The following is a 25,027-nucleotide window of genomic DNA, read 5'->3' on the forward strand; positions in this document are numbered from 1 at the left end:
TGAGCACAGGACGGGGGGGAAAGGCACGTGCCGAACGGTCACCAGCACTTACCTCCAGCAGGCAGAAAGGAAGGGCAGAGTACAACTTCCATTTATATAAACTGAAACAAGACTTAACAACCATGTTTGTTTCTATTATTATTAACATTAAAAAGTAGGAGGGAAGAACTTTTAGAAATAATGTTTAATACTCAGGGAAAGTGACTTGTAATACATTTAACATATTCAAACTTGTTTTGTTCTCATGTATTAAAAGGTTTCACAGGAATAAAAACCACAATACATCAAAGATGTCCAACGTAATTTATACAAAATGACTTCATTCTTTTTAAAGAATAGTCCATATATGGATATACCATAATTTACAGAACCGCTCTCTTTCTGATGGACACAATTTTTGGCTCCTACAAATAAAAACAGTATTCCAACGGGCAGCCTGTGCATACAGCCCTGCACACACGGGTATAAGACTGACTGAGGACGAGAAGTGCTGCAGTGGAAAGCAGTGGATCTTGGCCAGGTTGGAGATTCCACTTGTGGGTTCAGGGTCCCAAATGAGGAGCCTCCTGCACCAGCCTCTCCTGGAGGGTGGCAGAATTCAGACACCAGGGCATCAGCTTTGGGGTGGAGGGGAGGATAGCCCAGGGCTGGGAATTTATGTTAGAAGTGAAGCTCAGAGACCACAGAGACAATACAGAGAACTTCACTCCCCTGAAGGGCCCATGAAATCTATAGACAAGTTGCTTGCTTCTCTTCAAATGTCAGTTTTCAGGCATCATAATTATAAAAACAATCTTCCTACATGCAGAGCTGAGGGACTTGATTCAGGCCATTTGCCACTCCCCTGAAGAGGCAGGAAGAAGGGGAAAAAGCCAATCTGGCCTCTGCCTGCACCAAACTCCTTCCAACACACGCAGCTCTGCCAACAAGTCTGCCTGCTGGGGCAATTTTTTGTCTTAATGAAGGAGAGAGGAAGAAAGTTGAGTACTTCCCGAGGCCAAGTAAGTTGAGGCACAGTTTCAAAGAGAAGAGGTGGACCCACAGCAGTCTCCACTTCCATGCTGCACAGCCCCGAAAGGCTGGACGATTAGCCCGGCTGAATGGCTGTTTCTAAACCTGTGGAGGTCTCAGGGTAACCAAGGGGGCAGCTCTTGCTCACTTTAGCTTTTTTAAGTTGTGAACGGTAGGCGAGTCTGAGACTGTAGTCTTATAAATACACTGATACAAGCTAAACCTCGTATAGTGTTATGTGACAAGCACTGTTCTAAGTGTTCTGTGTCACTGACTCCTTTCAGCACTATGACAACTCTATGCAGCAGCTACTGCATATGTTTGCACAGCATTATCCCCCATGTCAGATGAGGAAACTAAGGCTGAGTTACAGGCTGTGTAACTTGCACAAGGTCCGTGGCTGGCTGGTGGCATGTTGGGCATATGTGCTCACTCATGCCCGGTGTCACTGGCAATCTTACCGCTTTCCACAAGTTCTATGGGTTCTGCCTCCAGGGCCATCTCAGGGGGAGAGGATGCTTCTCGAGTTCGCTTCTGGGTTTGTCTAGAATTTAGTGTTCCTCCACGACGCTTTCTCTGAGGGTATCGGGGGGAAAAAGAAACAGTTACATAAGCTCCTGACCAGTAAGATTTCAGCCAGAAGAACAAAAAGATCAACTCATTAAGAAGAAGAGGAGGCCAGTGAGCAGACCTGAGGTCGGGGTCCTCTCAAAACTTGAGATTCTAGAACACTGAATGTTTACAGAGAGAAATCATCCGGAAAATACAGTGAATACAAATTCTATAAAGTAAAATTTTTGTTATAAAGACCATTGGTCTGTCAAAAGTACATGACACATAACTGTATGGAAGCCTCTGGTCCAGGTTGGGATTTAGCCAGAAACCCCTTCTTTTAACCAAAAGTTACAGACCTATTTTCCTTGGATTTGTATTTGGCCTTACTGAGCCCTTTCTGTTTTTCAGCCCAAAGCCCTTCAGTTTCCAACTTTCTATTCACTGTGAAAAGTGGGTCTTTCTTTGGGAAAGGTTTCTGGCCTCCAACCTTTTAGGATACTATCAAGTTGTAGTTTACACCCTAATAATCACCTGCCGCAGCTCCAAGAACCAAAGTTTTATTTTTTTTTCTTGTGATGAAAACTTAAAAAAAATTTTTTTCATTGGAGTATAGTTGATTTACAATGTTGTGCAGTTTCTGCTATACAGCAAAGTGAATTAGTTACACATATACATATATCCACTCTTTTTTTAGATTCTTTTCCACAAAGATCATCACAGAGCGTTGAGTAGAGTTCCCTGTGCTGCACAGTAGGTATTCTAAGAACCAAAGTTTTTAAAAGGCTGTTCCCAGGGGTTGCCCGAGAGACATGCCTTCTGGAAGGTCTGAGCTGTTAATCAGCCTATCTGCAGCCCAGACTCCCTGAACCAGCTTCCACGTCCTTGAGCTGGTTTACCAATACGCTCCAGCATTTGTGGCCCGGCTGAGGCCTGGCTGGCCCTGAAAGACGAGTTGAGAACCCGCCCCCTGCCATCTTCCTCAAGAGACAGAACCGCCCAACTGACCTGCAGCCTCATCACTCCCACCCTGTACGGCCCCACCCAAACCTGGCTCCCTGTGTTTCGGTGCTTCTTCTCTCCCCTGGCCTGTCCTGCTCCTCACTGGCACCGGGCCTGCTCTGCTTCACACTGGGCGATGTGGGGCAGTTACTTCACTACTAAGTCTGAACTTCCTCACCAGTACCAGACTCACAGAGCTCTCCTAAGGATGAGGCGACATACTGTATGTACAGTACCGAGTGCTGTCGGAAGATAGCATTACTACCCTAGTTCCTTATACATCTCACTAGGCATCCTATGCCTGGAAACGCTAGAGGACAGCCAAGTGTCCATGAGATTTGCACAAGACTCAGGAACATCCATCACCCAGCCCAACTCTAGCAACAGAGAGAAGCCTGATTCCGTTTGTGTTCTCTCTTATCAAATGGCAGCTTGAGAAGTTTCGGAAATGTAGCTGGGCTGAGCAACTCCCATGGATCTAAGAACAGGGAAGCATTCCCAGGAAGGCCCAGAGGGAAGCGACAGCAGCTGTTCCCAACGGTCCCGTGAGGAGCTGTTCTGTCCCTCCAGGGAGCTGGCACCCAGGCCCGAGTCCACTACCTGGTGTTTATATGAGTTTCCCCAGCAGCTACCAGGTTACTTAGGGCTCCTTAACTTCTACCCCATTCTCTTTGAAGTTGCCCTTGTATCTTCCATCCTCTGAAAAGGACCAAATCTGTCTTAGCAGACACTGCTAAACAGAACCCTTCATGCCCCTACCTGTGCAGCTTTTCCACTGAGGGAGGTAAGAAGCAGTCATAGGTCCTGGCCAAAGTCCAGGTGCTGAAGCCTAAAAACCCCGTCGTGGTCACTGCAGTAATGTGTCCTGCCAACACTCACCCCCACCCCACCCCCCACCAACAGCAGTCCTTTCCTGGCTACTCTTTCAGCCTCTCCCTGACCTTAACCTGGCACCCTTCCCAGCCTGGATCACCCATCCCTTCCCTTCTTCACTCAGCCAGTTCTTACACAGCTTTCAGGAACCTACTCACTTGTGAGCTCCATCATGGGGATGTTCCTCATGCTCTCTGGGTGACCATCTCATGACCTCCTCCTCTTCCCTCCCCTGCTCCCAGAAGCCTCCAGAACCGCTACTCCACCTCCTCTTCCACCTGCACTCCCTGAGGGCAGGGAGGAGGTGGCTGTTAGCACAGGGCCAGGCTCAAGAAACCAGGGAATATGGGACAACACTTTGCCCCATCTGCCTTCCTATCATTCTTGTCACGCTCTCCTGCTTTTTAATAGCAGAGCCCTCACTGCTTCCAGTCAAAACCGACCATCCGATCACCACCACACAAGTTATTCACACCACTCTGAGGAAACGTTAATCAAATTCTTCACACACTCTTATGAGAGGCTACACTGCTCTGTCTGTTCAGATCCTGCCTGGGCAGAGCGTGGGCTTCAGAGGTGAGGTGCCCAGGCTTAGGAGGTTTCCCTGCAGGTGAACTGTGGTGGCAACCTGCAGATATGGGACCAAGATGGGAGGTCACCTGCCCTTTAAAAAGGTAGCTCCAGGGAAACAAAGGCCCTTTTGTGTAAGAATGTCAACAGTGGGTCTGGAACACAGCGGGGGGCGGGGGGGGGCCAGAAGTGGTCAGAAGGGATGGGCCAAGGGGAGGGGGTGGGGGTCAGTGAACAGAGTCTGCAGGATTTCTAACAGTTTCTATCACCCTGGGAACTGGTTTTTCAGCCTCATCCTGCACTCCACCCAACACCATTCACAGCACTTCTGGAACCTGGAAAAAGAGTATGAGTTTCACATCTGGTCCACCTGATGTGAATGCACTATCTCAGAAAACAGCTGTTTTGAGTTTAGATCATATACGCAGCCCTGTTAGTAGGGAGTAAAGTGGGGAGGGGGACCTTCAGGCACTCTCTGGACTCACGGGGCTCCAGGTGACATCTGGGTTACACCAAACCAGAGCTGCCTCTGCAGTCTGATAAAAGCTCTAAACAGGAGTTACAATGACTTACCAACTTTGGTCACTGACCGTAAGAAAACTCACCCAGGATTATTACCGCTACCGATGCTCACATCGGAACAAGAACTACACAGGGAAAAGAAATAGAAGGAAAAACGGAAAACTGGACTGTAAATAATTAAATAAACCAGAGCCCTAATATTTCTGGGACACTGACAGCTGCTCTGGAGATATAAAACTTCAAAACCCTCAACCATCCTCAGCCTTCTGTCTTTAGGGCACCACCCAAAACACTGGACTCTGACCAAAGACAAGCAGGTTGGTGTAACTACCGGAAGATACTGTACACACTCCCTTAAGAACTAAGGTTACTTAGAAGCACCTTTATGGTACTCTCATTAAGGTACACAAGGAATGAAGTAATTGTTTAGCCTGAAAAAATAAAATTCATGAACTTACAAAACTCACCGTACTCATTGTGCTCTGTGGTTCCAACCTATAGAGAAGGACGTGACTTATACCAAGATTTGCAGGGAAGCTGAATGCCTCAACCTCTCACGCCTGCTCATTACTCATCCTCTGGCTAGCAAAGGAATTTGTAACCAAATAGATTTCCAGTATCTTCAAGCCCTGAAAAACAAAAGATATCAAGTTGATAAATGCTGCCCCCTGCATCATTGACAGCAAAGCTCAGTTCAATCATTTACTGGTCCTTTCTGTCAGCTGTGTGCTTTGCTGAACACTTTATGCAATTTATGTCCTTAATCCATGTTCTTCTTAGGAAGTAAGCATTCTTGTAAAATACAGGACTACCCGACCCCAAAGCCTGCAGCTGGAAACTATGCCACCTCTTGCCCTCCTTTCTGGCCATTGAAACCCCCGCAAATTCTCCTCAGCCCATGGCCCCCTCCCTGCCTGTCTGGACTTGCCCCTGTGAGGCCTAGTTCAAAGATGGGCTCTGGCTTTTGTCCAAGCTTGTGCCCACCCCCCCAGGCTTGCTAGCAGACAGTGCAAATGGCAGGGCCCCAGCCAGCTGCTGGTCATTGCATGATTTGCTCTGGTTAAACCCAGGCGGCCAGAATGGTAATGTTCTGTGACCCACTGGGGGAGCAGGCAGAGGGGACAGACCCCTGGTCTCTCAGTTATGAAAGGAGAAATCCTGAACCCTGTTGCACAATCTGTGCAGATGTGGCTGCCTCACTCAGGCTTAGGAAAGCAGCTACTGCGCCATCACTTTGACTGTGCGAGGCTGGGGACCCAGAGCTCACAGCCTTCAGTTCACAGCTTGCCAGGATACAGTGACCGTGTCTTACTGCACATGCTCTGAGGATCCCTGCCAAGTGGGAGGGTGGGTGATGCTGAAGCCCCCTCCCGTCTTGAATCCTCTCTGGAGTAATGAGGAGAAGATCAATAAACAAATGGAAACCCCTCCACCCAACAAAAACAAAAAAACAAAAAAACAAACCACCTGCACAGTCCTGTACTAGCTTCTGGGAAAAGACCAGAGAATCAGAACTGCTTACACGTGACCTCACCAACACCTAGCAACCAGGAAGGAACAGAGCTTCCTAGGCCAGCACAGAGCCCAGAGCCTCTGCCTCTTCCCAATGACTGGGAACTGTTGCTCTCTGGAGGAGCTGATAATTTAGGGGAGTAGATGAGAGCCACCAACCCTGATCCACCCTGTGTGCCCAGCTGAGACTTCTGTCACTGGCAACACGAGTAGAGGAAAACCAAGAAACTGTGGGTTGGGAAGCCAAGCAGGTTCCAGGAAGGGCAGAGAAGGCAGCAGATGTGGAGGCTACCGGAGAATGAGAGGCCCTCGGATTCACTCAGGGCCCGCTGGAAGGTGGCAACTAACCACAATAAATCAGCGTTCAGGGATGCAGTGGATAAAGCAGCAAAAGAGAAGCAAAAATGTGGAGCCAGGAGTCAGGGTGTAATCCATGTAGAAGGGCTTCTAGTGGGGGACGGCCTGAGCTCAGGGCAAGGCTGCGGGACCAGAGGAGAGTCAAAGCAAGGAGAAGGCTCTGTGGTCACCTGGGCCTGGGCGATAGTGGCTTGGACATCAGGCTCACCTGGAGGGCTTGTTAAACTAGATTCTGATTCAGCAGGTCTGGGATGGGGCTCAAAACTCTGCACTCCTAGGCAATTCTGACGGTTCTGCTCCAGAGGCTACAGCATGGGAACCCAATGGCCTAGAACAATGGCCTCGGAGCTGGGGAGAACTAGTCGTATCTGAGCGAAATTAATGCAGGACCACTCTCAAACCCATCTTTCTTCTCATCTCCAGTGCTGCTACCTCCTCCAAATGACTGCCCATCTCCTGGTACCCTTCTACCCTACTGCCAACGCATCTCTCTAAAACATACAGCCGACCCCCACAGCCTTTCCCTGGTCCCCCATCACGTCCTAACTCCTAAGCATTGCCTGTGGAGGCAAGCTGGCCTTACAGTTAGAGCAAATCTCCAGAGCCAGACATCTTGGACAGGGGTCAGGCCTCCATAACCCCTACTTGTGACCTCAGGCAAAACACTGAACTTCTCTGTGCCTTACTTCCTTATCTATAGAACAAGACAGCACCCACCTCAATGGGTGTGTGAGGATTACAGGAGTTAATGCAAAGAGCACTTGGACCAGTGTGCACGTTTTAAAGGCTCAAGGACTGTGGGTGGGTATCACTGATTTGTTCTGCCAGCACCAGCCTTGCAGTCCCTCCAAATGTACCTCCCACTGAACAGCTCCACCCCTTTGCTCAAGCCCTAAAGTGCTGTGCAACACTGCACCCAATCCAGCTTTAAAAAAGAACCCACGACTGCACATCTCCCCACCTCATTCACTTATCAGTATGGCTCCTACCCCGGAATACAGCGATGAATAAATCCAGCCACCAGCTCCTATCTGGGGGTGGCTGCTGGCAGGCAGCTCAGCTGTGGTAACTGGGGTATATGAGCCAAGTGCAAAAGACACCAGGAGGACAAGGAGAGGCCAGAGGAGGTTTGCCAGGAGAAGACACATAATTGGGACTGCCCAGATAGCCTCATCCACCAGAGGGCAGACAGCAGAAGCAACAAAAACTACAATCCTGCAGCCTGTGGAACAAAAACCTCATTCACAGAAAGATAGACAAGATGAAAAGGCAGAGGGCTATGTACCAGATGAAGGAACAAGATAAAACCCCAGAAAAACAACTAAAATGAAGTGCAGATATGCAACCTTCCAGAAAAAGAATTCAGAATAATGATAGTGAAGATGATCCAGGACCTCAGAAAAAGCATGGACGCGAAGATCGAGAAGATGCATGAAATGTTTAACAAAGACCTATAAGAATTAAAGAACAAATAAACAAGAGATGAACAATACAATAACTAAAATGAAAAATACACTACAAGGAACCAATCACAGAATAACTGAGGCAGAAGAACGGATAAGTGACCTGGAAAACAGAATGGTGGAATTCACTGCTGTGGAACAGAATAAAGAAAAAAGAATGAAAAGAAATGAAGACAGCCTAAGAGACCTCTAGGACAACATTAAACACAACAACATTCGCAGTATAGGGGTCCCAGAAGGAGAAGAGAGAGAGAAAGGACTCAAGAAAATACTTCAAGAGATTATAGTTGCAAACTTCCCTAACATAGGAAAGGAAGTAACCACCCAAGTCAAGGAAGCTCAGCGAGTCCCAGGCAGGATAAACCCAAGGAAAAACATGCCGAGACACATAGCAATCAAATTGACAAAAATTAAAGACAAAGAAAAATTATTGAAAGCAACAAGGGAAAAACAACAAGTAACATACAAGGGAACTCCCATAAGGGTTAAGAGCTGATTTCTCAGCAGAAACTCTACAAGCCAGAAGGGAGGGGCATGACATATTTAAAGTGATGAAAGGGAAGAATCTACAACCAAGATTACTCTACCAGGCAAGGATCTCATTCAGATTCGATGGAGAAATCAAAAGTTTCACAGACAAGTAAAAGCTAAGAGAATTCAGTACCACCAAACCAGCTCTACAACAAATGCTAAAGGAACTTCTCTAACTGGGAAACACAAGAGAAGAAAAGGACCTACAAAAGCAAACCCATAACAATTAAGAAAATGGTAATAGGAACATACATATCAATAATTACCCTAAACGTGAATGGATTAAATGCGCCAACCAAAAGACACAGGCTTGCTGAATGGATACAAAAACAAGACCCAAATATATGCTGTCTACAAGAGACCCACTTCAGATCTAGGGACACAGACAAACTGAAAGTGAGGGGATGGAAAAACATATTCCATGCAAATGGAAATCACAACAAAGCAGGAGTAGCAATACTCCTATCAGATAAAACAGACTTTAAAATAAAGAATGTTACAAGGAACAAGGAAAGACACTACATAATGATGAAGGAATCAATCCAAGAAGATGTAAATTATAAACACATACGCACCCAACATAGGAGCACCTCAATACATAAGGCAACTGCTAACAGCTATAAAAGAGGAAATCGACAGTAACACAATAGCGGGGGACTTTAACACCTCACTTACACCAATGGACAGATCATCCAAACAGGAAATTAATAAGGAAACACATGCTTTAAATGACACAATAGACCAGATAGATTTAATTGATATTTACAGGACATTCCATCCGAAAATAGCAGATTACACTTTCTTCTCAAGTGCGCATGGAACAATCTCCAGGATAGATCACATCTTGATCACAAATCAAGTCTCTGTAAATTTAAGAAAACTGAAATCATATCAAGCATCTTTTCTGACCACACCATGAGATCAGAAATTACAGGGAAAAAATGTAAAAAACACAAACACATGAAGGCTAAACAGTACATTACTAAATAACCAAGAGATCACTGAAGAAATCAAAGAGGAAATCAAAAAATACCTAGAGACAAATGACAATGAAAACACGACGATCCAAAACCTATGGGATGCAGCAAAAGCAGTTCTAAGAGGCAAGTTTATAGTTATACGAGCCTACCTCAAGAAACAAGAAAAATCTCAAATAAACAATCTAACCTTACACCTAAAGGAACTAGAGAAAGAAGAACAAACCAAACCCAAAGTTAGCAGAAGGAAAGAAATCATAAAGATCAGAGCAGAAATAAATGAAATAGAAACAAAGAAAACAATAGCAAAGATCAACAAAACTAAAAGCTGGTTCTTTGAGAAGATAAACAAAATTGATAAACCATTAGCCAGACTCATCAAGAAAAAAGAGGAAGAGGACTCAAATCAATAAAATTGGAAATGAAAAAGGATAAGTTACAACAGACACTGCAGAAATACAAAGCATCTTAAGAGACTACTATAAGCGACTCTATGCCAATAAAATGGACAACCTGGAAGAAATGGACAAATTCTTAGAAAGGTATAAACGTTCAAGATTGAACCAGGGGGCTTCCCTGGTGGCGCAGTGGTTCAGAGTCTGCCTGCCGATGCAGGGGACACGGGTTCGTGCCCCAGTCCGGGAAGATCCCACATGCCGCAGAGTGGCTAGGCCCGTGAGCCATGGCCGCTGAGCCTGCGCATCCGGAGCCTGTGCTCCGCAATGGGAGAGGCCACAACAGTGAGAGGCCCGCATACCGCAAAAAAAAAAAAAAAAAAAAAAAAAGGTTGAACCAGGAAGAATTAGAAAATATGAACAGACTGATCAGAACTAATCAAACTGTGATGAAAAATCTTCCAACAAACAAAAGTCCAGGACCAGATGGCTTCACAGGTGAATTCTATCAAACATTTAGAGAAGAGCTAACACCCATCCTTCTCAAACTCTTCCAAAAAATTGCAGAGGAAGGAACACTCCCACACTCATTCTATGATGCCACCATCACCCTGATACCAAAACCAGACAAAGATACTACAAAAAAAGAAAATTACAGACGAATATCACTGATGAACATAGATGCAAAAATCCTCAACAAAATACTAGCAAACAGAATCCAACAACACATTAAAAGGACCATACACCATGATCAAGTGGGATTTATCCCAAGGATACAAGGATTCTTCAATATATGCAAATCAATCAATGGGATACACCATATTAACAAATTGAAGGGTAAAAACTATATGATCATCTCAATAGATGCAGAAAAAGCTTTTGACAAAATTCAACACCCATTTATGATAAATACTCTCCAGAAAGTGGGCATAAAGGGAACCTACCTCAACACAGTAAAGGCCATATACGACAAACCCAGAGCAAACATCATTCTCAATGGTGAAAAACAGAAAGCATTTCCTCTAAGACCAGGAACAAGAGAAGGATGTCCACTCTCACCACTATTATTCAACTTAATTTTGGAAGTCCAAGCCACAGCAATCAGAGAAGGAAAAGAAATAAAAGGAATACAAATTGGAAAAGAAAAAGTAAAACTGTCACTGTTTGCAGATGACATGATACTATACATAAAAAATCCTAAAGATGCCACCAGAAAACTACTAGAGCTAATCAATGAATTTGGTAAAGCAGCAGGATACAAAATTAATGCACAGAAATCTCCTGCATTCTTATACACTAATGATGAAAAATCTGAAAGAGAAATTAAGGAAACACCCCGATTTACCACTGCAACAAAAAGAATAAAACACCTAGGAATAAACCTACCTAGGGAGACAAAAGACCTGTATGCAGAAAACTATAAGACAACGATGAAAGAAATCAAAGATGATACAAACAGATGGAGAGATATACCATGTTCTTGGACTGGAAGATCAATATTGTGAAAATGACTATACCACCCAAAGCAATCTACAGATTCAATGCCATCCCTAACAAATTACCAATGGCATTTTTTTACAGAACTAGAACAAAAAATCTTAAAATTTATATGGAGACACAAAAGACCCCGAATAGTCAAAGCAGTCTTCAGGGAATAAAACGGAACTGGAGGAATCAGACTCCCTAACTTCAGACTATACTACAAAGCTACAGTAATCAAGACAGTATGGTACTGGCACAAAAACAGAAATATAGATCAATGGAATAGGATAGAAAGCCCAGAGATAAACCCACACACATATGGTCATCTTCTCTTTGATAAAGGAGGCAAGAATATAAAATGGAGAAAAGGCAACCTCTTCAGTAAGTGGTGCTAGGAAAAGCAGACAGCTAAATGTGAAAGAATGAAATGAGAACATTCCCTAATACCATACACACAAAAAAAACTCAAAATGGATTCAAGACCTAAATGTAAGGCCAGACACCATAAAACTCTTAAAGGAAAACGTAGGAAGAACACTCTGACATAAATCACAGCAAGATGTTTTTGATCCACCTCCTCGAGTAATGGAAATAAAAACAAAAATAAACAAATGGGACCTAATGAAACTTAAAACCTTTTGCAAAGCAAAGGAAACCACAAACAAGATGAAAAGACAACCTCAGAATGGGAGAAAATATTTGCAAATCAATCAACGGACAAAGGATTAATCTCCCAAATATATCAACAGCTCATGCAGCTCAATATCAAAAAAACAAACAACCCAATCCAAAAATGGGCAGAAGACCTAAACAGACATTTCTCCAAAGAGGACATATAGATGGCCAAGAAGCACATGAAAAGCTGTTCAACATCACTAATTATTAGAGAAATGTAAATAAAAACTACACCTCACACCAGTTAGAATGGGCATCATCAGAAAATCCACAAACAACAAATGCTGGAGAGGGTGTGGAGAAAAGGGAACCCTCTTGCACTGTTGGTGGGAATGTAAACTGATACAGCCACTATGGAGGTTCCTTAAAAAACTAAAAATAGAATTACCATGACTCAGCAATCCCACTACTGGCATATACCCAGAGAAAACCATAATTCAAAAAGACACATACACCCCAATGTTCACTGCAGCACTATTTACAATAGCCAGGTCTTGGAAGCAACCTAAATGCCCACTGACAGACAAATGGATAAAGAAGATGTGGTACATATATACGACGGAATATTACTCAGCCATAAAAAGGAATGAAACTGGGTCATTTGTGGAGACATGGATGAATTCAGAGACTGTCAGAGTGGAGTAAGTCAGAAAGAGAAAAACAAATACCGTATATTAATGCATATATATGGAACCTAGAAAAGTGGTACAGATCCGGTTTGCAGGGCAGAAACTGAGACACAGAAGTAGAGAAAAAAAGTATCAACACCAAGGGGGAAAAGTGGTGGCGGGGGTGGTGGTGGTGTCATAAATTGCGAGATTAGGATTGACATATATACACTAATACGTATAAAATGGATAACTAATAAGAATCTGCTATATAAAAAAATAGATTAAATAAAATTCAAAAAAGGATTAAAAAAATAAAGATAAAAGGACTGCCCAGGGCTTCCCTGGTGGCGCAGTGGTTGAGAGTCCGCCTGCCGATGCAGGGGACACAGGTTTGTGCCCCGGTCCAGGAGGACCCCACATGCTTCAGAGCAGCTGGGCCCGTGAGCCATGGCCGCTGAGCCTGTGCGTCTGGAGCCTGTGCTCCGCAACGGGAGAGGCCACAACAGTGAGAGGCCCGCGTACAGCAAAGAAAAAAAAGGACTGCCCAGCCAGCTGAGCCTCTTTCTCCAGCACATGGTGGTCTGCATCCGTGGATGCCCCCTATCCCCCATTATCCACTCAGTGGTTTAGAGAGTTATCTCTTCACCGTGTCACTCTCTCCAGGGAGACTCGCGGCTGGCCTACAGCACAACATCTCCTGACAGACCCCAGGCTGGCCCACAGGTGCTCTCAACTCGAGAATGGCACAAACGCTTCCCAAAGCAACACCACCCGAGATGAGGAAAGGACACCTGGCTTAAACAGAAGGTGTTCAAGCCAGTATCCTAAACACCTCAACAGACACTTAGGACTCACAAGAGCAGATCACACATAGTCCCAGATCCGCTGTGCTTCCTGTTGCTAACCACAAGAAGTATCTTATGTTTGAGTATACAGCCATGATTCAGCTTTTGGGGGAAACCTTATCTATCTCAATGGTGTCTCTTAGAACTGAGAAAAATCTGATAAAAATGTCACTGACAGAGGAGGGAGAGATAGGTCCGCTGAGCAAAGGGAAATAATTTAATGCACATACCTTGGTTGCTCCATAAGCCTCTTGCCTCCTACTTGTTTAATTTTTAGGTTTTCAAATATGGTCATTAAAGACATGTCCTGCAACCATCTGGAGGGGCCCCCATTCCTCAGCTTGCACACCCTCCCTGCTCTCTGAAACCAGCCTCCTGAGCCCCAGTGGCTGCTTCCCGGAGCTTCCTCATTCTCCAGGTTCTGCCACGCCCTCCCATGCCCAATGCCAACTAGCAATTTGTTCCATATCTGTGTTTTTCTTTAGGGGATAATAAAGGTCCGTGGTCAGACGACATAAAAAGTTGGAAGGCTGGCCTTAGGGAAATCTGCCAAGGGGCTGGATTTCACCAGAGAATGGAGGTGGGAAGATGGGAAGATGCGGGTGGCGGGGGGGGGGGGGGGAGGGGGCATTCCCAGCAGACCAGTTTGGGGACATGGAAGTGCAGTGTGTGAACAGAGGCTAGGGGTCATGGGAAAGGTGGCTCTCGCCAACTGCAAAGGTTCTAGATCATGCAGGTTAATAGAGGTCATTAGAACAATAAAACTAACAACAGCTAAAACTTAGAGGCCACTTCTACGTTCAAGACACTAAGCATTTTCCAAGCACCATCTCCTGTAATCCTCCTCTCACCCAACAAGGAGGCTGGTACTATTATGATCACCATTTCACACACAAGGGAGCTAAGGATGACCAGGGGTTAAGTAACTTGCCCGAAGTCCACACCAAGTAAACACCAGAGCCTAGATTTAAACCAGGGCAGTCTGATGCCAGAAGCCCCCCAGCCTTAAACAAATTTAAGCCAGAATCAGATGTATTAATTCCAGAAACAATATGGAACACAGATGTTTTCCAGCTTTCTCAAATTTAGTGTGTCCAGAAAGAAACTCCTTCTAACATGCCAGCACTCCATCTTAGCAAATGGCCCCAACACCCCTTGGTTTCCAAAGCAAACTGCAGTCATTCAGCAATATCTCACTTCCTTAAAAAAATTTTTTTTTGGCTGCATTGGATCTCTGTTGCTGCACGCGGGCTTTCTCTAGTTGCAGCAAGCGGGGGCTACTCTTTGTTGCGGTGTGTGGCTTCTCACTGTGGTGGCTTCTCTTGTTGTGGAGCACGGGCTCTAGGCACACAGGCTTCAGTAGCTGTGGCACGCGGGCTCAGTAGTTGTGGTGCACGGGCTTAGTTGCTCCGCAGCATGTGGGATCTTCTGGGAGCAAGGATCGAACCCGTGTCCCCTGCCTTGGCAGGTGGATTCTTAACCACTGTGCCACCAGGGAAGTCCCAGCATGCCCTCACTTGATGGAAGTGCCACAGAGGACACTTTGTACCTAGCTCATCTCTTGCCCAAAGCAGATGCTCATGTTTACTGAAGGAATAAATGGCTTGGAGGTGAGAGAGGAGTGGTAAATGTTGTCCCTGCCACTAAGAAAAGACCTGGGGTAGAGCTTGGCACTGGGAATGGTCAAGAAGGCCAGATGTCAGGAATCTCGAAAGCTCTGACAGGAGGGTGAGAGAAGACCAACCTACGCCAAGGTGTCTAACTGGTTATTCCATGGTAGTAATGCCATGAAACGGGGCTAGAGAAAGGATAAAAAGAAACAGGTGTCAAGGGTAGACAGCTCTAGTTTTAGAAATGCTGCACGTGGAGTATCCAAGTAGAAAGGTCCACAGGTAGCTGAAAAACTCAAAGAGAGAACTAGGGTAGAGGTAGAGGTTTTAGAATCTGTGTTAAAATCTGGGGAGTCAGGTAAAAAAAAAGAAGCCTGTAAAGAGAATAAAAAGCCAGAAACAAAGCTTGGAGAACTTAGCGATATCAGTTAGACAAAAGCTGGCACTTCAAGGAGAAAGCAGCAGTAAACAGGTAGGGGAACTAGAATCAGGCCAGTGAGCCGGCCACACGGAGCTGGACATTGTCAACCTAGCAAGTGGAGGCCCAAAGTGTTACTGAGGGCCAAGCTGGGCTGCCCGGAGGAAGTGACACTGAAGATGAGGCCAGAAAGTGACCGGAGTTATTTAACAAACAAATCGGGTGGGCAGGGCATCGAAGGGGAGAGGAATTATCTGCCCTAGACAAGTACTGTGTCAGCAGTGAGAACTGAGGACAACACAGCGGCGTGACACAACACCACAGGCCTCCTAACCCACACCCCAGGGGCAGGGCCATCAAGGGTTTCAGACAGAGATGCATTTGGAGAGACTGCGGCACCTGTGCGCTGAGGACCAATGGGAGACTGGACAAGTCAGAATGCAGACCTGCATGGAGACTTAGAGGAACCCAAGCAAGAAGAAAGCTGTGTGGCTTGGAGGTAGTGGAAAGACATGAGGCCACCGACTAGATGGGAGGGGGTTTGGTGAGGTTAGTACCTTCAGTGTTCTCACAGATTTAATGGTCTACTCAATTGTGACGTTACTGTTAGAGGTTGATTTTTTTCCCCAGGAAGCTATTATGGACACTAAAGATGATACCCCCCAACTCTAGTTAGGACTGTGACACACGTAATCATATATATGTGCGTGACGCCTATGTGGATGTGATTATATGTGTACGTCTGCACACATGATGGTTAGAAACAGACTGTTTGGCAGTGTTAGACTAGAGCCGGATTCTGTCACCGTATCTCCCACCAGTTTTCCCACAAGCCAAAAAAGGAAGAGTCAGCAGGAAAGGGGAGGGGGAGGGAGGGGTGCACCAGAAACAGAAGGAAGCAGCAACTATGCAGCTAGTCCGAGGGAGATGTCTGGATGAGCAGCTCTGTCCAGCCCAGCCCCATGGCAGGCACACAGAGCCCTCACACAAGCCAGGGCAGCCGAGGCTGATACAATCACTCACTGAAAATCTGAGACCAAACTCCACAGCACTGCTTCCACAAGCCCCAGGCAATCTGGATTCTAAGGTGAGGATACTCAAACACACTGGGTCACTCACTCATTCTGTGTGGCAACTATAAAGCAGATCTTACTGTGAAGTCATAATGGCCATTATGAGACACAAGCACAGTGAGTCTGACTAACTGGCCAGGGCAACCCCTTCATGTCGGCATGGTAAAGGCAGAGAAAAGCCTAAATCCTATAGAATCTCATCAGGGTGATGCCAATTTATCAGCAACTGATTAGGCACTGGCTAGTACCAACAGTCTAGGTGATGTCTCTCCTTTTTATTATTTTGGCTGCACCTCGCGGCTTGTGGGATCTTAGTTCTCCAACCAGGGATCGAACCCCAGCCCTAGGCAGTGCAAGTGCGGAGTCCTAACAACTGGACTGCCAGGAAATTCCCTTCAAAGCTTCTTAAATGAACTTTGATGCCACTGTCACATCAACTTCCAGACCTTAGTACTTAAGAAAAATATGAGCCTCTTGCTTGTTATACAAAGGAGGGTGCATGGTATAGACAGCAATGATGAGACTGGCCAAATGAGCTCCAGAGCCCTGCACAAATACTTGATCTCCATGCCTCAGTTTTATCATCTTCAATGTCAGAAAAATATCCCTTACCTTGCAGCCATGATGATGAATCAAAGGGCCCAGTAGGTTTCCAGCACCCTGGAGGCACCCCATCATCTGAGTAATTCAGCAACTATGTACAGGTGCCTACTCCGGTCAGACACTACTTCAGGGGTTAGAAATATAATGGTGAACAAGAGACACTCCTGGGGCTTCCCTGGTGGCGCACTGCTTAAGAACTGGCCTGTCAATGCAGGGGACACGGGTTCAAGCCCTGGTCCACGAAGATCTCACATGCTGTGGAACAACTAAGCCCGCAAGCCACAACTACTGAGCCCACGTGTCACAACTACTGAGGACCGTGCGCCTAGAGCCCACGCACCACAAGAGAAGCCACTGCAATGAGAAGGCCGCGCACCGCAACGAAGAGTAGGCCCCGCTCACTGCAACTAGAGAAAGCCCGTGCGCAGCAACAAAGACCCAACACAGCCAAATATATAAATAAACAAACAAACAAACAAATTTATTTATTTATTTTAAAAAAGAGAGAGACACTCCTGGAGCATATACTCTAAGTGGAAAGACAATCAATAAATCAAGTAATAAATATGGATTACATCAGAAAAGCCAGAAACCATAGCTCTTCTTACAAGTGTGAGTGCTACTAGATGAGAGCAAAGCAAACTTTCAGCCCCAGGAAGAAGTGGAACAAATGTTTCCGGCTCTCAGCAAGGCTTAATTCATTTCCAGAAAAGACTTGGCAGGATGTGGCTAATCACTCCTGCTTAGGCTTAGAGGAAGCTGACAAGCCAGCACAGAGGGAGTGGGGCAACCCTCTCCCAGTTATTTATTCCTAAAGGAGGCTCAGCAGCCTCGACCACCAATCTCCCCTGAGGTTTTTGCAGTGACTAGACTAGATCTGGCAAAAACAGAAAGCAGCTGACTAAGCTGAGAGACACTAACTGGGTCTTTCACACATTAATCTTATGACCCTGATGAAGCAGTCAGTCTCAGAAGCCTGAAAGGGGCACCAGAGCCAAGGAGACTTCACACCTGCTCAGTGATTTGTCACTCAGGGAAGTTCTTTCCTCTTCTCCAAACAAAGGACCCATCAAGGATTGCCTTTTGCTTCTACTAGAGAAAAAGAACAGCTCTTTGGGCATAGCGATGTTCTACTTTTGTTTGCAATTCAGGCCTTGAGGTACAAGGCTCCAGAATTAAGAATGAACCTCAGCTTTTTGAAAATGATGAAAAAAAAAATCCACAGTAAAAAGAATATTATTCAGCCTTAAAAAGAAAATTCTGATACCTGCTGCAACATGGATGAACCCTGAAGACATTATGCTCAGTGAAATAAGACACAAAAGGGCAAATATCGCATAATTCCTCTCATGTGAAGTCCCAAGACATCAAATTCAGAGACAGAAGTAGAATGGTGATTGCCAGGGACTAGGGGAAGGGCGAACAGGGAGTTATCCTTTAATGAATACAGAGTTTCTGTCTGGGAAGATGAAAAAAGTTCTGGAGGTAGATGGTGATGGTTGCACAACAATGTGAATTTACTTAATGCCACTGAACACCTAAAAGTGGTTATAAATCGTCTATTTTACGTTACGTATATTTTACCACAACAAAAAAATTAAAAATAAACTTCACCTAATGCTTTTTTCCTAGTTTAAATAAGATTTAGTCGAGTATTCAGAAACACTCTGCAGTGGGTACAGCCCCAGAAACCCCTGTAAGGAGCTCACCTGTATTGGGACTCTCAGTCTCCCCCATGTCCTGGGATCTGCAGGACACACCTACGACTCCAACACAGCCACAGAGGACCTCGGCTCATTCTTTACCCGGTGACGCTGTTCTTAGAAATTTCTCCACAGCTTCACATGCAGGATTATGACAAATTCCCCCCAAATACTAGGTTGACCCTTTTGTCAATGAAACCCCTGGAGCCTGGGCGGGGAGGGTGGAGGGGTGCAGGCGGGAAGGGCACCTTACTTCTCTCACGGCCACGTCTGATGAGGCTGTATCAGTGATTGATTTGGAGGATTTTCACAACTGGGAGGGGTATTAATAGACACCAAATTCAACCAACTAATTTTGGCAGCTCAGAAGCTGCCTACTTGGTCCTTTGCAGAAGGGTTTCTCTGGCATAGCACAGAAGCAAAGCCGAGTGGCTCCACCTCTCCGACCCCTAACTTCTAATTTTCTTTCAGTCACAGTGGTCTGAGCTCTGGAGGGGGCTGGAGATACAAACAAGGCAATTGCTGGGGGCCAGGAGCAAGGGTAATATAATGAAGGAAACCTAAGATTTCCACCAGAGGTTGAAAAGATACCAAAGGCCAAGGGGACAAATTGACCTCAGGTGCTGAGGCCATTAACAACCTCCAACTCTAAAACTCACAGGAGGCAGGCATGCTGGGCCTGTGTGGATGGCACACAAGCACAAAGCTAGGAATCTTAGCTGCTTCTACTGAATCATGAACGTGGGCTGGGGTGGGGTGGGGTGTATGTGTGTGGAGTAAACCAAGAGCCACAAAACAGAGCTGACGTGCAGACTGTACTGGTGGTGGCAGCGGGGAGGCAGAAGCTTATAAATGCTGGTATACCTACAGCGAAGGGCAGCCCAGCAGCGCCCCATACAGGGAATTCCCTCATCTGCGCAAGAGGGGAGCTGGTCTCAAATAGCACTGCCCCCAGGGCTCCGTAGCACAAGGCACAGCCTTCCATTCAGGCAGTTGCACAAGTGCGCTGGCTAATGAATGGATGCATGCAGTCACCAAATGGCTAGCCAAACCCAATTCTCTGAAGACATTAATCTTGGCAGTGGAATCCAGATCCTCTTCAACTCTCTCCCTAGAAAGTAAAATATTAAGTCAATGGTCCTCGGCTCCCAGGACAGCAAGCACCTATTATAAAGGGAATGTTGGGAATGTTCTAAGAGAAAAAGCAGGAAAGCAGTAGGAAGAACATTAAGTGGGCCAGAGGAAGTTAAAAGCTTCACGTGGTAGCTCAAAAAAATCTGCCAGTCTCCAAGAGGCCCAAGAATATTGCAAATGTTCCAAAATGATCGAACCCGTTGCCTTCACGTGTATAGCCAACAACTCACCAGTCTGGCCTCATTTGTAGTTACAGACGTATGTTTTCCTAAAAATCACCAAACGACACAAAAAGTCCACAGGGTTTATGGGAAAAAGTGGAATTAGGGGTATAACACCCAAAAACTTAAGACGGTAAACTTACACACACACAGTAAGAAGCTAACAAAAACCTAACAAAAACAACAGCACAGTTTGACAAATTAAATGGTTAAGAAATGCATATATACTACAACAACTATGGCACTTAACCAGGTCTGCAGCTCATGAGTTAATGGGAAATAGGGTGAGTGTTGTGACAACAGACGTGCACAGGGTGTGGCTCATGGCACACACAGTCAACTGAGATAGTTGGTGGAGGTCTGAAGTGTATATGGTCTATGTGGCTTGGTTCAGCTGAGTTCAATTTTCTGTTTACCTATTACCCATAGATGAAATTATGCACACTAAACTCAATATTCCCATTATATTCAACTTGTTTCCTAAAGTATCAATCCCGCTGGAACAAATCCATGCTTCCAAACAAGTGTTTAAAGCAGAACTGACTGTACCTTACTTCAGGTACCCTGGATGTCAGTATCCACTCCATGCTCTTTCCTATCACAGTGCCATAATTTGATACATGCTGTTGCCTTGCCTGCAAAGGTTCCCCTACCCCCATTCCACTTTGGGGAACTCCTCATTGTTCAAGGCCTACCTCAAAGAAATGTTACTTACATTTCTCTCACTCCTGACCCTAAATTTCTTGTAGTGTACAAGTATGCTAAACATAACTCTATGTCAAACACTGATCAGGGCATGCCTTCTTCTTTGCACACCACTTGGCACAAACATGGCGAAAAATAATGATTTTTTCCATTGAAATTAAATTATCAAGCTCATTAGATGCTTGAAAGAGATGGCAGATACTTAGAAAAGATAGCATAAAGTGTTTTTGAGAGGGGGGGGGAAAGGATGACTTTCAGAGATGAGAAAACTGGAGCCTGACATTGCAAGTAAAAATACAGTCACCATCAGGAAACAAAGGAAGACTTAAAAACAGATGATCATCATGGCATTTTCAACTTGGAAAAAGAGGCCAGAGCAAAAAGTTCTTAAATATTAGTTAAGAACTGAAAAATATCAAGAAGGTGCTTAGAAAGAAAGCAAATTTTATACCGGTCTGCTATAGCAAGCAGGAGAATTTAGCAACAGTTTGGCTGAAATAAGAGGTGAGGTGCAGCAGACAGACAAACATCCAGGTCCTAAGACCACCTCCTTTGGTTGGGGGTTGGGGGGACTCACAAAAAATAACTAGAGTCTTCAGGAATACAATGCAGTCACTGAAAATTCAGCTTCTTGAGAATATTTATAATCAGACCCTTCCTGGGTAAACATTACTTGAAAAAGAAACATAAAAATAAAGACAATATCGCCCACTTTTAAGTTTTATTTTCACTATTTAAAGCTACTAGAAACACCAGCCCTGTGCTTTCCCACCACAGAAAAATGTGAAAGACATAACAAAGTCCAGCAAAAGGAACAAAGACAACGGAATCTGAGATCCAGATGCTAGGTCTCTTCTTACTAACTGTGTGACCTTGGGCAAGTGACTCTGCCCTTCCTGTGCTTCAGGACACATAAAATGGAACTAACCACAACTACCTGGCAGGGTGGCAGGTGGTAGAGACTACTAAACAGTAGACGTGATATCACAAACCTAGAGTAACCCTTACAGACAACTGAGTTGCATTCCTAAAATCAGAAATTATGATTCCAAAACAAAAAGGCATTAGCAGATAATAATGCCATTTAGCAGACATCCTTTCATTTGAAATTTGTGTATGTCCAGTAAATCTAAATATATATATATAGCAAGCTAATTTACTCAGCTATCGGGAGGTACATTCTACAGTTAATGTACCCTACTGGATACACCAGGAAACCATGTGGTTTCAAAAGAATACAGGAAGGCCTGATGGCCACAATTTCTCTTTTGCACCAGCAGGCTACTGATAATACTCATTCTGAAATGTTTCTAGGCCTCTCCTACTCTGCATGATGTGGTATTCAATAAACATGCCAATTCTTATTTATGCCGGGGGGGAAAAAAATGCTTCCAAAGTAGATTCCATAACCCTATAGTGGCACCCTCCATCTTAACCTCATGTTTTTCTCACACTTGAACTGTGACCGTATTTCTTCTCACACTTGAGTAAGTCAGCATCTGTGCTCTGGGCCTTCCTCCTCAGAGAGGAAACCTCGAAATGCCTCGCTCTAAAATTCCCAAAGTCCTGCTGGGAAACAAGCTATTTAGAAAGATAAGTTAGAAGAGCACATATGTGAATTAGATCTCAATAACAGAGTCAACCCTGTAATATTCTACAGCAGCCACCTTATCCCTCAAAAATTCCTAATTTGGGGACGGTGAGAGATGTACGTAAATCATTCCAAAATGAGACATGGGTAACATATACACAAGAACATACAAAGCCATTTTTATACAGCATACAAACCAATTACCTTGTGCACATATTTTCATTGAGTAGTACCCTAAAACGTTTCCAAAAATTGGCAGGGGTATAAAGTACCGGATATGGACTTTGCTAAGAGCTTTTTAGTAAAGAGCCAGTGAAGAACTACCATGACTGGCAATCGCCGTTATCAAGTTCAGTGACTAGTCACTACCCTGGTCCAGGCTATCCTTTTTTTTTTTTTTTGCTGTACGCGGGCCTCTCACTGGTATGGCCTCTCCCGTTGCGGAGCACAGGCTCCAGACGCGCAGGCTCAGCGGCCATGGCTCACGGGCCCAGCCGCTCCGCGGCATGTGGGATCTTCCCGGACCGGGGCACGAACCTGCGTCCCCTGCATCGGCAGGCGGACTCTCAACCACTGCGCCACCAGGGAAGCCCCAGGCTATCCTTTTCTCTCTTCCTAACTGGTCCTGAAGCCACTAGTTTTGTCCACTTTTCTAACCATCCTTCTCACAGCACAGTGATTTTTCTAAAACGCAAACCTAACCCTGTTAACTTCCCTGCTTAGCACTCAATTTAGTGATTTCCCACCTGGCCTTAAGATAATTTCTGAACTCCTTATTGTGGAGGCACACCGGAGACCTTTTGTGATCTAGTTCCTGCTTACCTCTCCAGTCCCACCTTTCTACCATTTATATTTCAACCTCAGGGAATGTCTCTCACTCTCTCCACTCTGGCTCCTGGGCCTGTACCATGCCTATTTTTGTGAAAGCAGAAAGCTTGGCATGCAGAAGACCTCAAAATGTGATGACTTAAAAAATTAACGTCCGCATTCTCAAGGGGGCGAAAAAAAGCCCCCTCTTTTTATGTACAAAGCATAAACATGCATATAGCACATAAAAAGGGCATACAGGGTGAAAGCAGCATTAAAATTTCCTGGAGTGGGCAATCAGGAAAACAACGTATAAAAAAGCTCGGGTGTGAGGGGGGAGGGGCGGAGTCGTCGTTGTAAAAAGGTTTATAAATACTGGATTACAGCAAGATGTGAGTCAAAGTTGGAAACTCAAGTTCACGCAATACAGAAGCCAGCTACACATCTTTCTACTTGAATATTCCCATTTCACCTCAAACTCATACACAAAACTACCCAGTATGTCCCCCCATCCATCAAAAAACAAACCACCAGAAAGACAAAGCCAAACGATTCCCTTCAACGTTTCTGCCTCTCATTAGCAAACTCCAGGTCACTGAATTCAAAAGGCTAGCTCGGCAGTCAGGGAACCGAGGCTGTGACCTTGGGGAGACCACCTCGGTCTCAACGGCCACTCAGGCAGCCTCAGCGAATGCAGGACCGCAGAGCTGAGACCCCACGTGTGGCTCCGAGAACGTGGCGCAGAAGCACAAGGTAGGTATGGCCGTGACCGTCGATGGGAAGGGACTGGAGTTACACAAAAGCCAAAACCTCACAAAAACCTCTACCAAGGCTCTGAACTCTCCCCTTCTCCCTCGACGGGTCAAAGGGTGGAAAGTGGCGTCCACTGAGTCCTGTGCTTTAGGCACCTGTCTCCAGGCGCCCGCGGGGGTCTCGGCCGCAGGCCTCGGCGGCCACGCGCCCAACCAACGCCCGGAAGCCGAGGACCTGCTGAGCTCTGCCCCCGGCGGGCGCCCCAGCCCCGTCCAAGCCCGGAGGAGACTCCGCCCGGACGCCCGCGCCGACTAGCAGGCCCGCGATGGCGGAGCGGCTGCGCGAGCACACAAAGGCGGCGGTCTCGGTGGGGACCAAACCCTCGCCCGGTCTTCCCGAACGCTGGTGCACGCCCGCGCCCCGCGCCCCGCCCGGCCCTCCGAGTGACCTTGGGCGCGTCCCTCCCCACCCAGCCTCAGTTTCCCCGGCGACGCTAAGACGAGGCGCCGCGGCCTGCCCAGGCGGCCGACACCCGCGGCGGGGCCTCCCCACTTCCGTCCCCGCGCCGAGCTGGGCTTGCGTGGAGAGCGGGGTGGGAGGGCAGGGGAACCGGCCCGCGGGCCCGGGGAGGCCCGGTCGGAGATCGGGGACCGAGCGTGGTCGGCCGCGCCACGGCGGCTCCTTGGGCCGCGGCGCCGAGGCCTCCGCAGGCCGCGAAGCCGCCCGAACCCCAAATCCGCCCGACCCTGCCTTGCCGCCCCCTCCCCGCAAAGCCTGGCCCTGCCTGGCGCTGGTGGGACTCGGCAGACACGGCGGTCGACGAACCCAAGCGAGGAAAGACCTTTGGAAGCCGCTGAGAAGCCCTCAACAAGAAACCGCCGCCTCAACAGCGACCCACTTCCGCTCCGGAGACCTCGGCTCCGCCCCCCGCGCGTCCCTATTGGCCACCGCTGTCCCTACTCCCGTGGTCGGCCGGTCGAGGAGGTATATTTTCAATCTTATTGGATAAGAAACCATCTATTACCACTTTG

At 46.3% G+C, this 25,027-nt stretch overlaps 1 protein-coding gene across 3 annotated transcripts in view; it reads right to left on the minus strand.

The window, feature by feature from the left end:
• Positions 1 to 24,915, minus strand: part of RNF4 (ring finger protein 4) — a 41,029-nt gene extending 16,114 nt beyond the window's left edge. Inside the window, exons 1-3 of one of the 3 annotated variants that reach the window (XM_081229423.1) lie at positions 24,781 to 24,915; positions 4,998 to 5,159; positions 1,473 to 1,587 (exon numbers count right to left, since the gene is read on the minus strand). In XM_081229423.1, the coding sequence (XP_081085549.1) occupies positions 1,473 to 1,587; positions 4,998 to 5,006 (124 nt within the window). In that variant the 5' untranslated portion in view covers positions 5,007 to 5,159; positions 24,781 to 24,915. Of the gene's footprint in view, positions 1 to 1,472; positions 1,588 to 4,997; positions 5,160 to 17,091; positions 17,544 to 24,780 lie in introns of those variants that run through there. The other 2 variants (XM_081229424.1, XM_081229425.1) reach the window with 2 other exon arrangements.
• Positions 24,916 to 25,027: the final 112 nt, after the last annotated feature.

Source organism: Mesoplodon bidens (assembly GCF_964165515.1).
Source record: "Mesoplodon bidens genome assembly, chromosome: 1".
In the NCBI taxonomy this organism is placed as follows: domain Eukaryota; kingdom Metazoa; phylum Chordata; class Mammalia; order Artiodactyla; family Ziphiidae; genus Mesoplodon; species Mesoplodon bidens.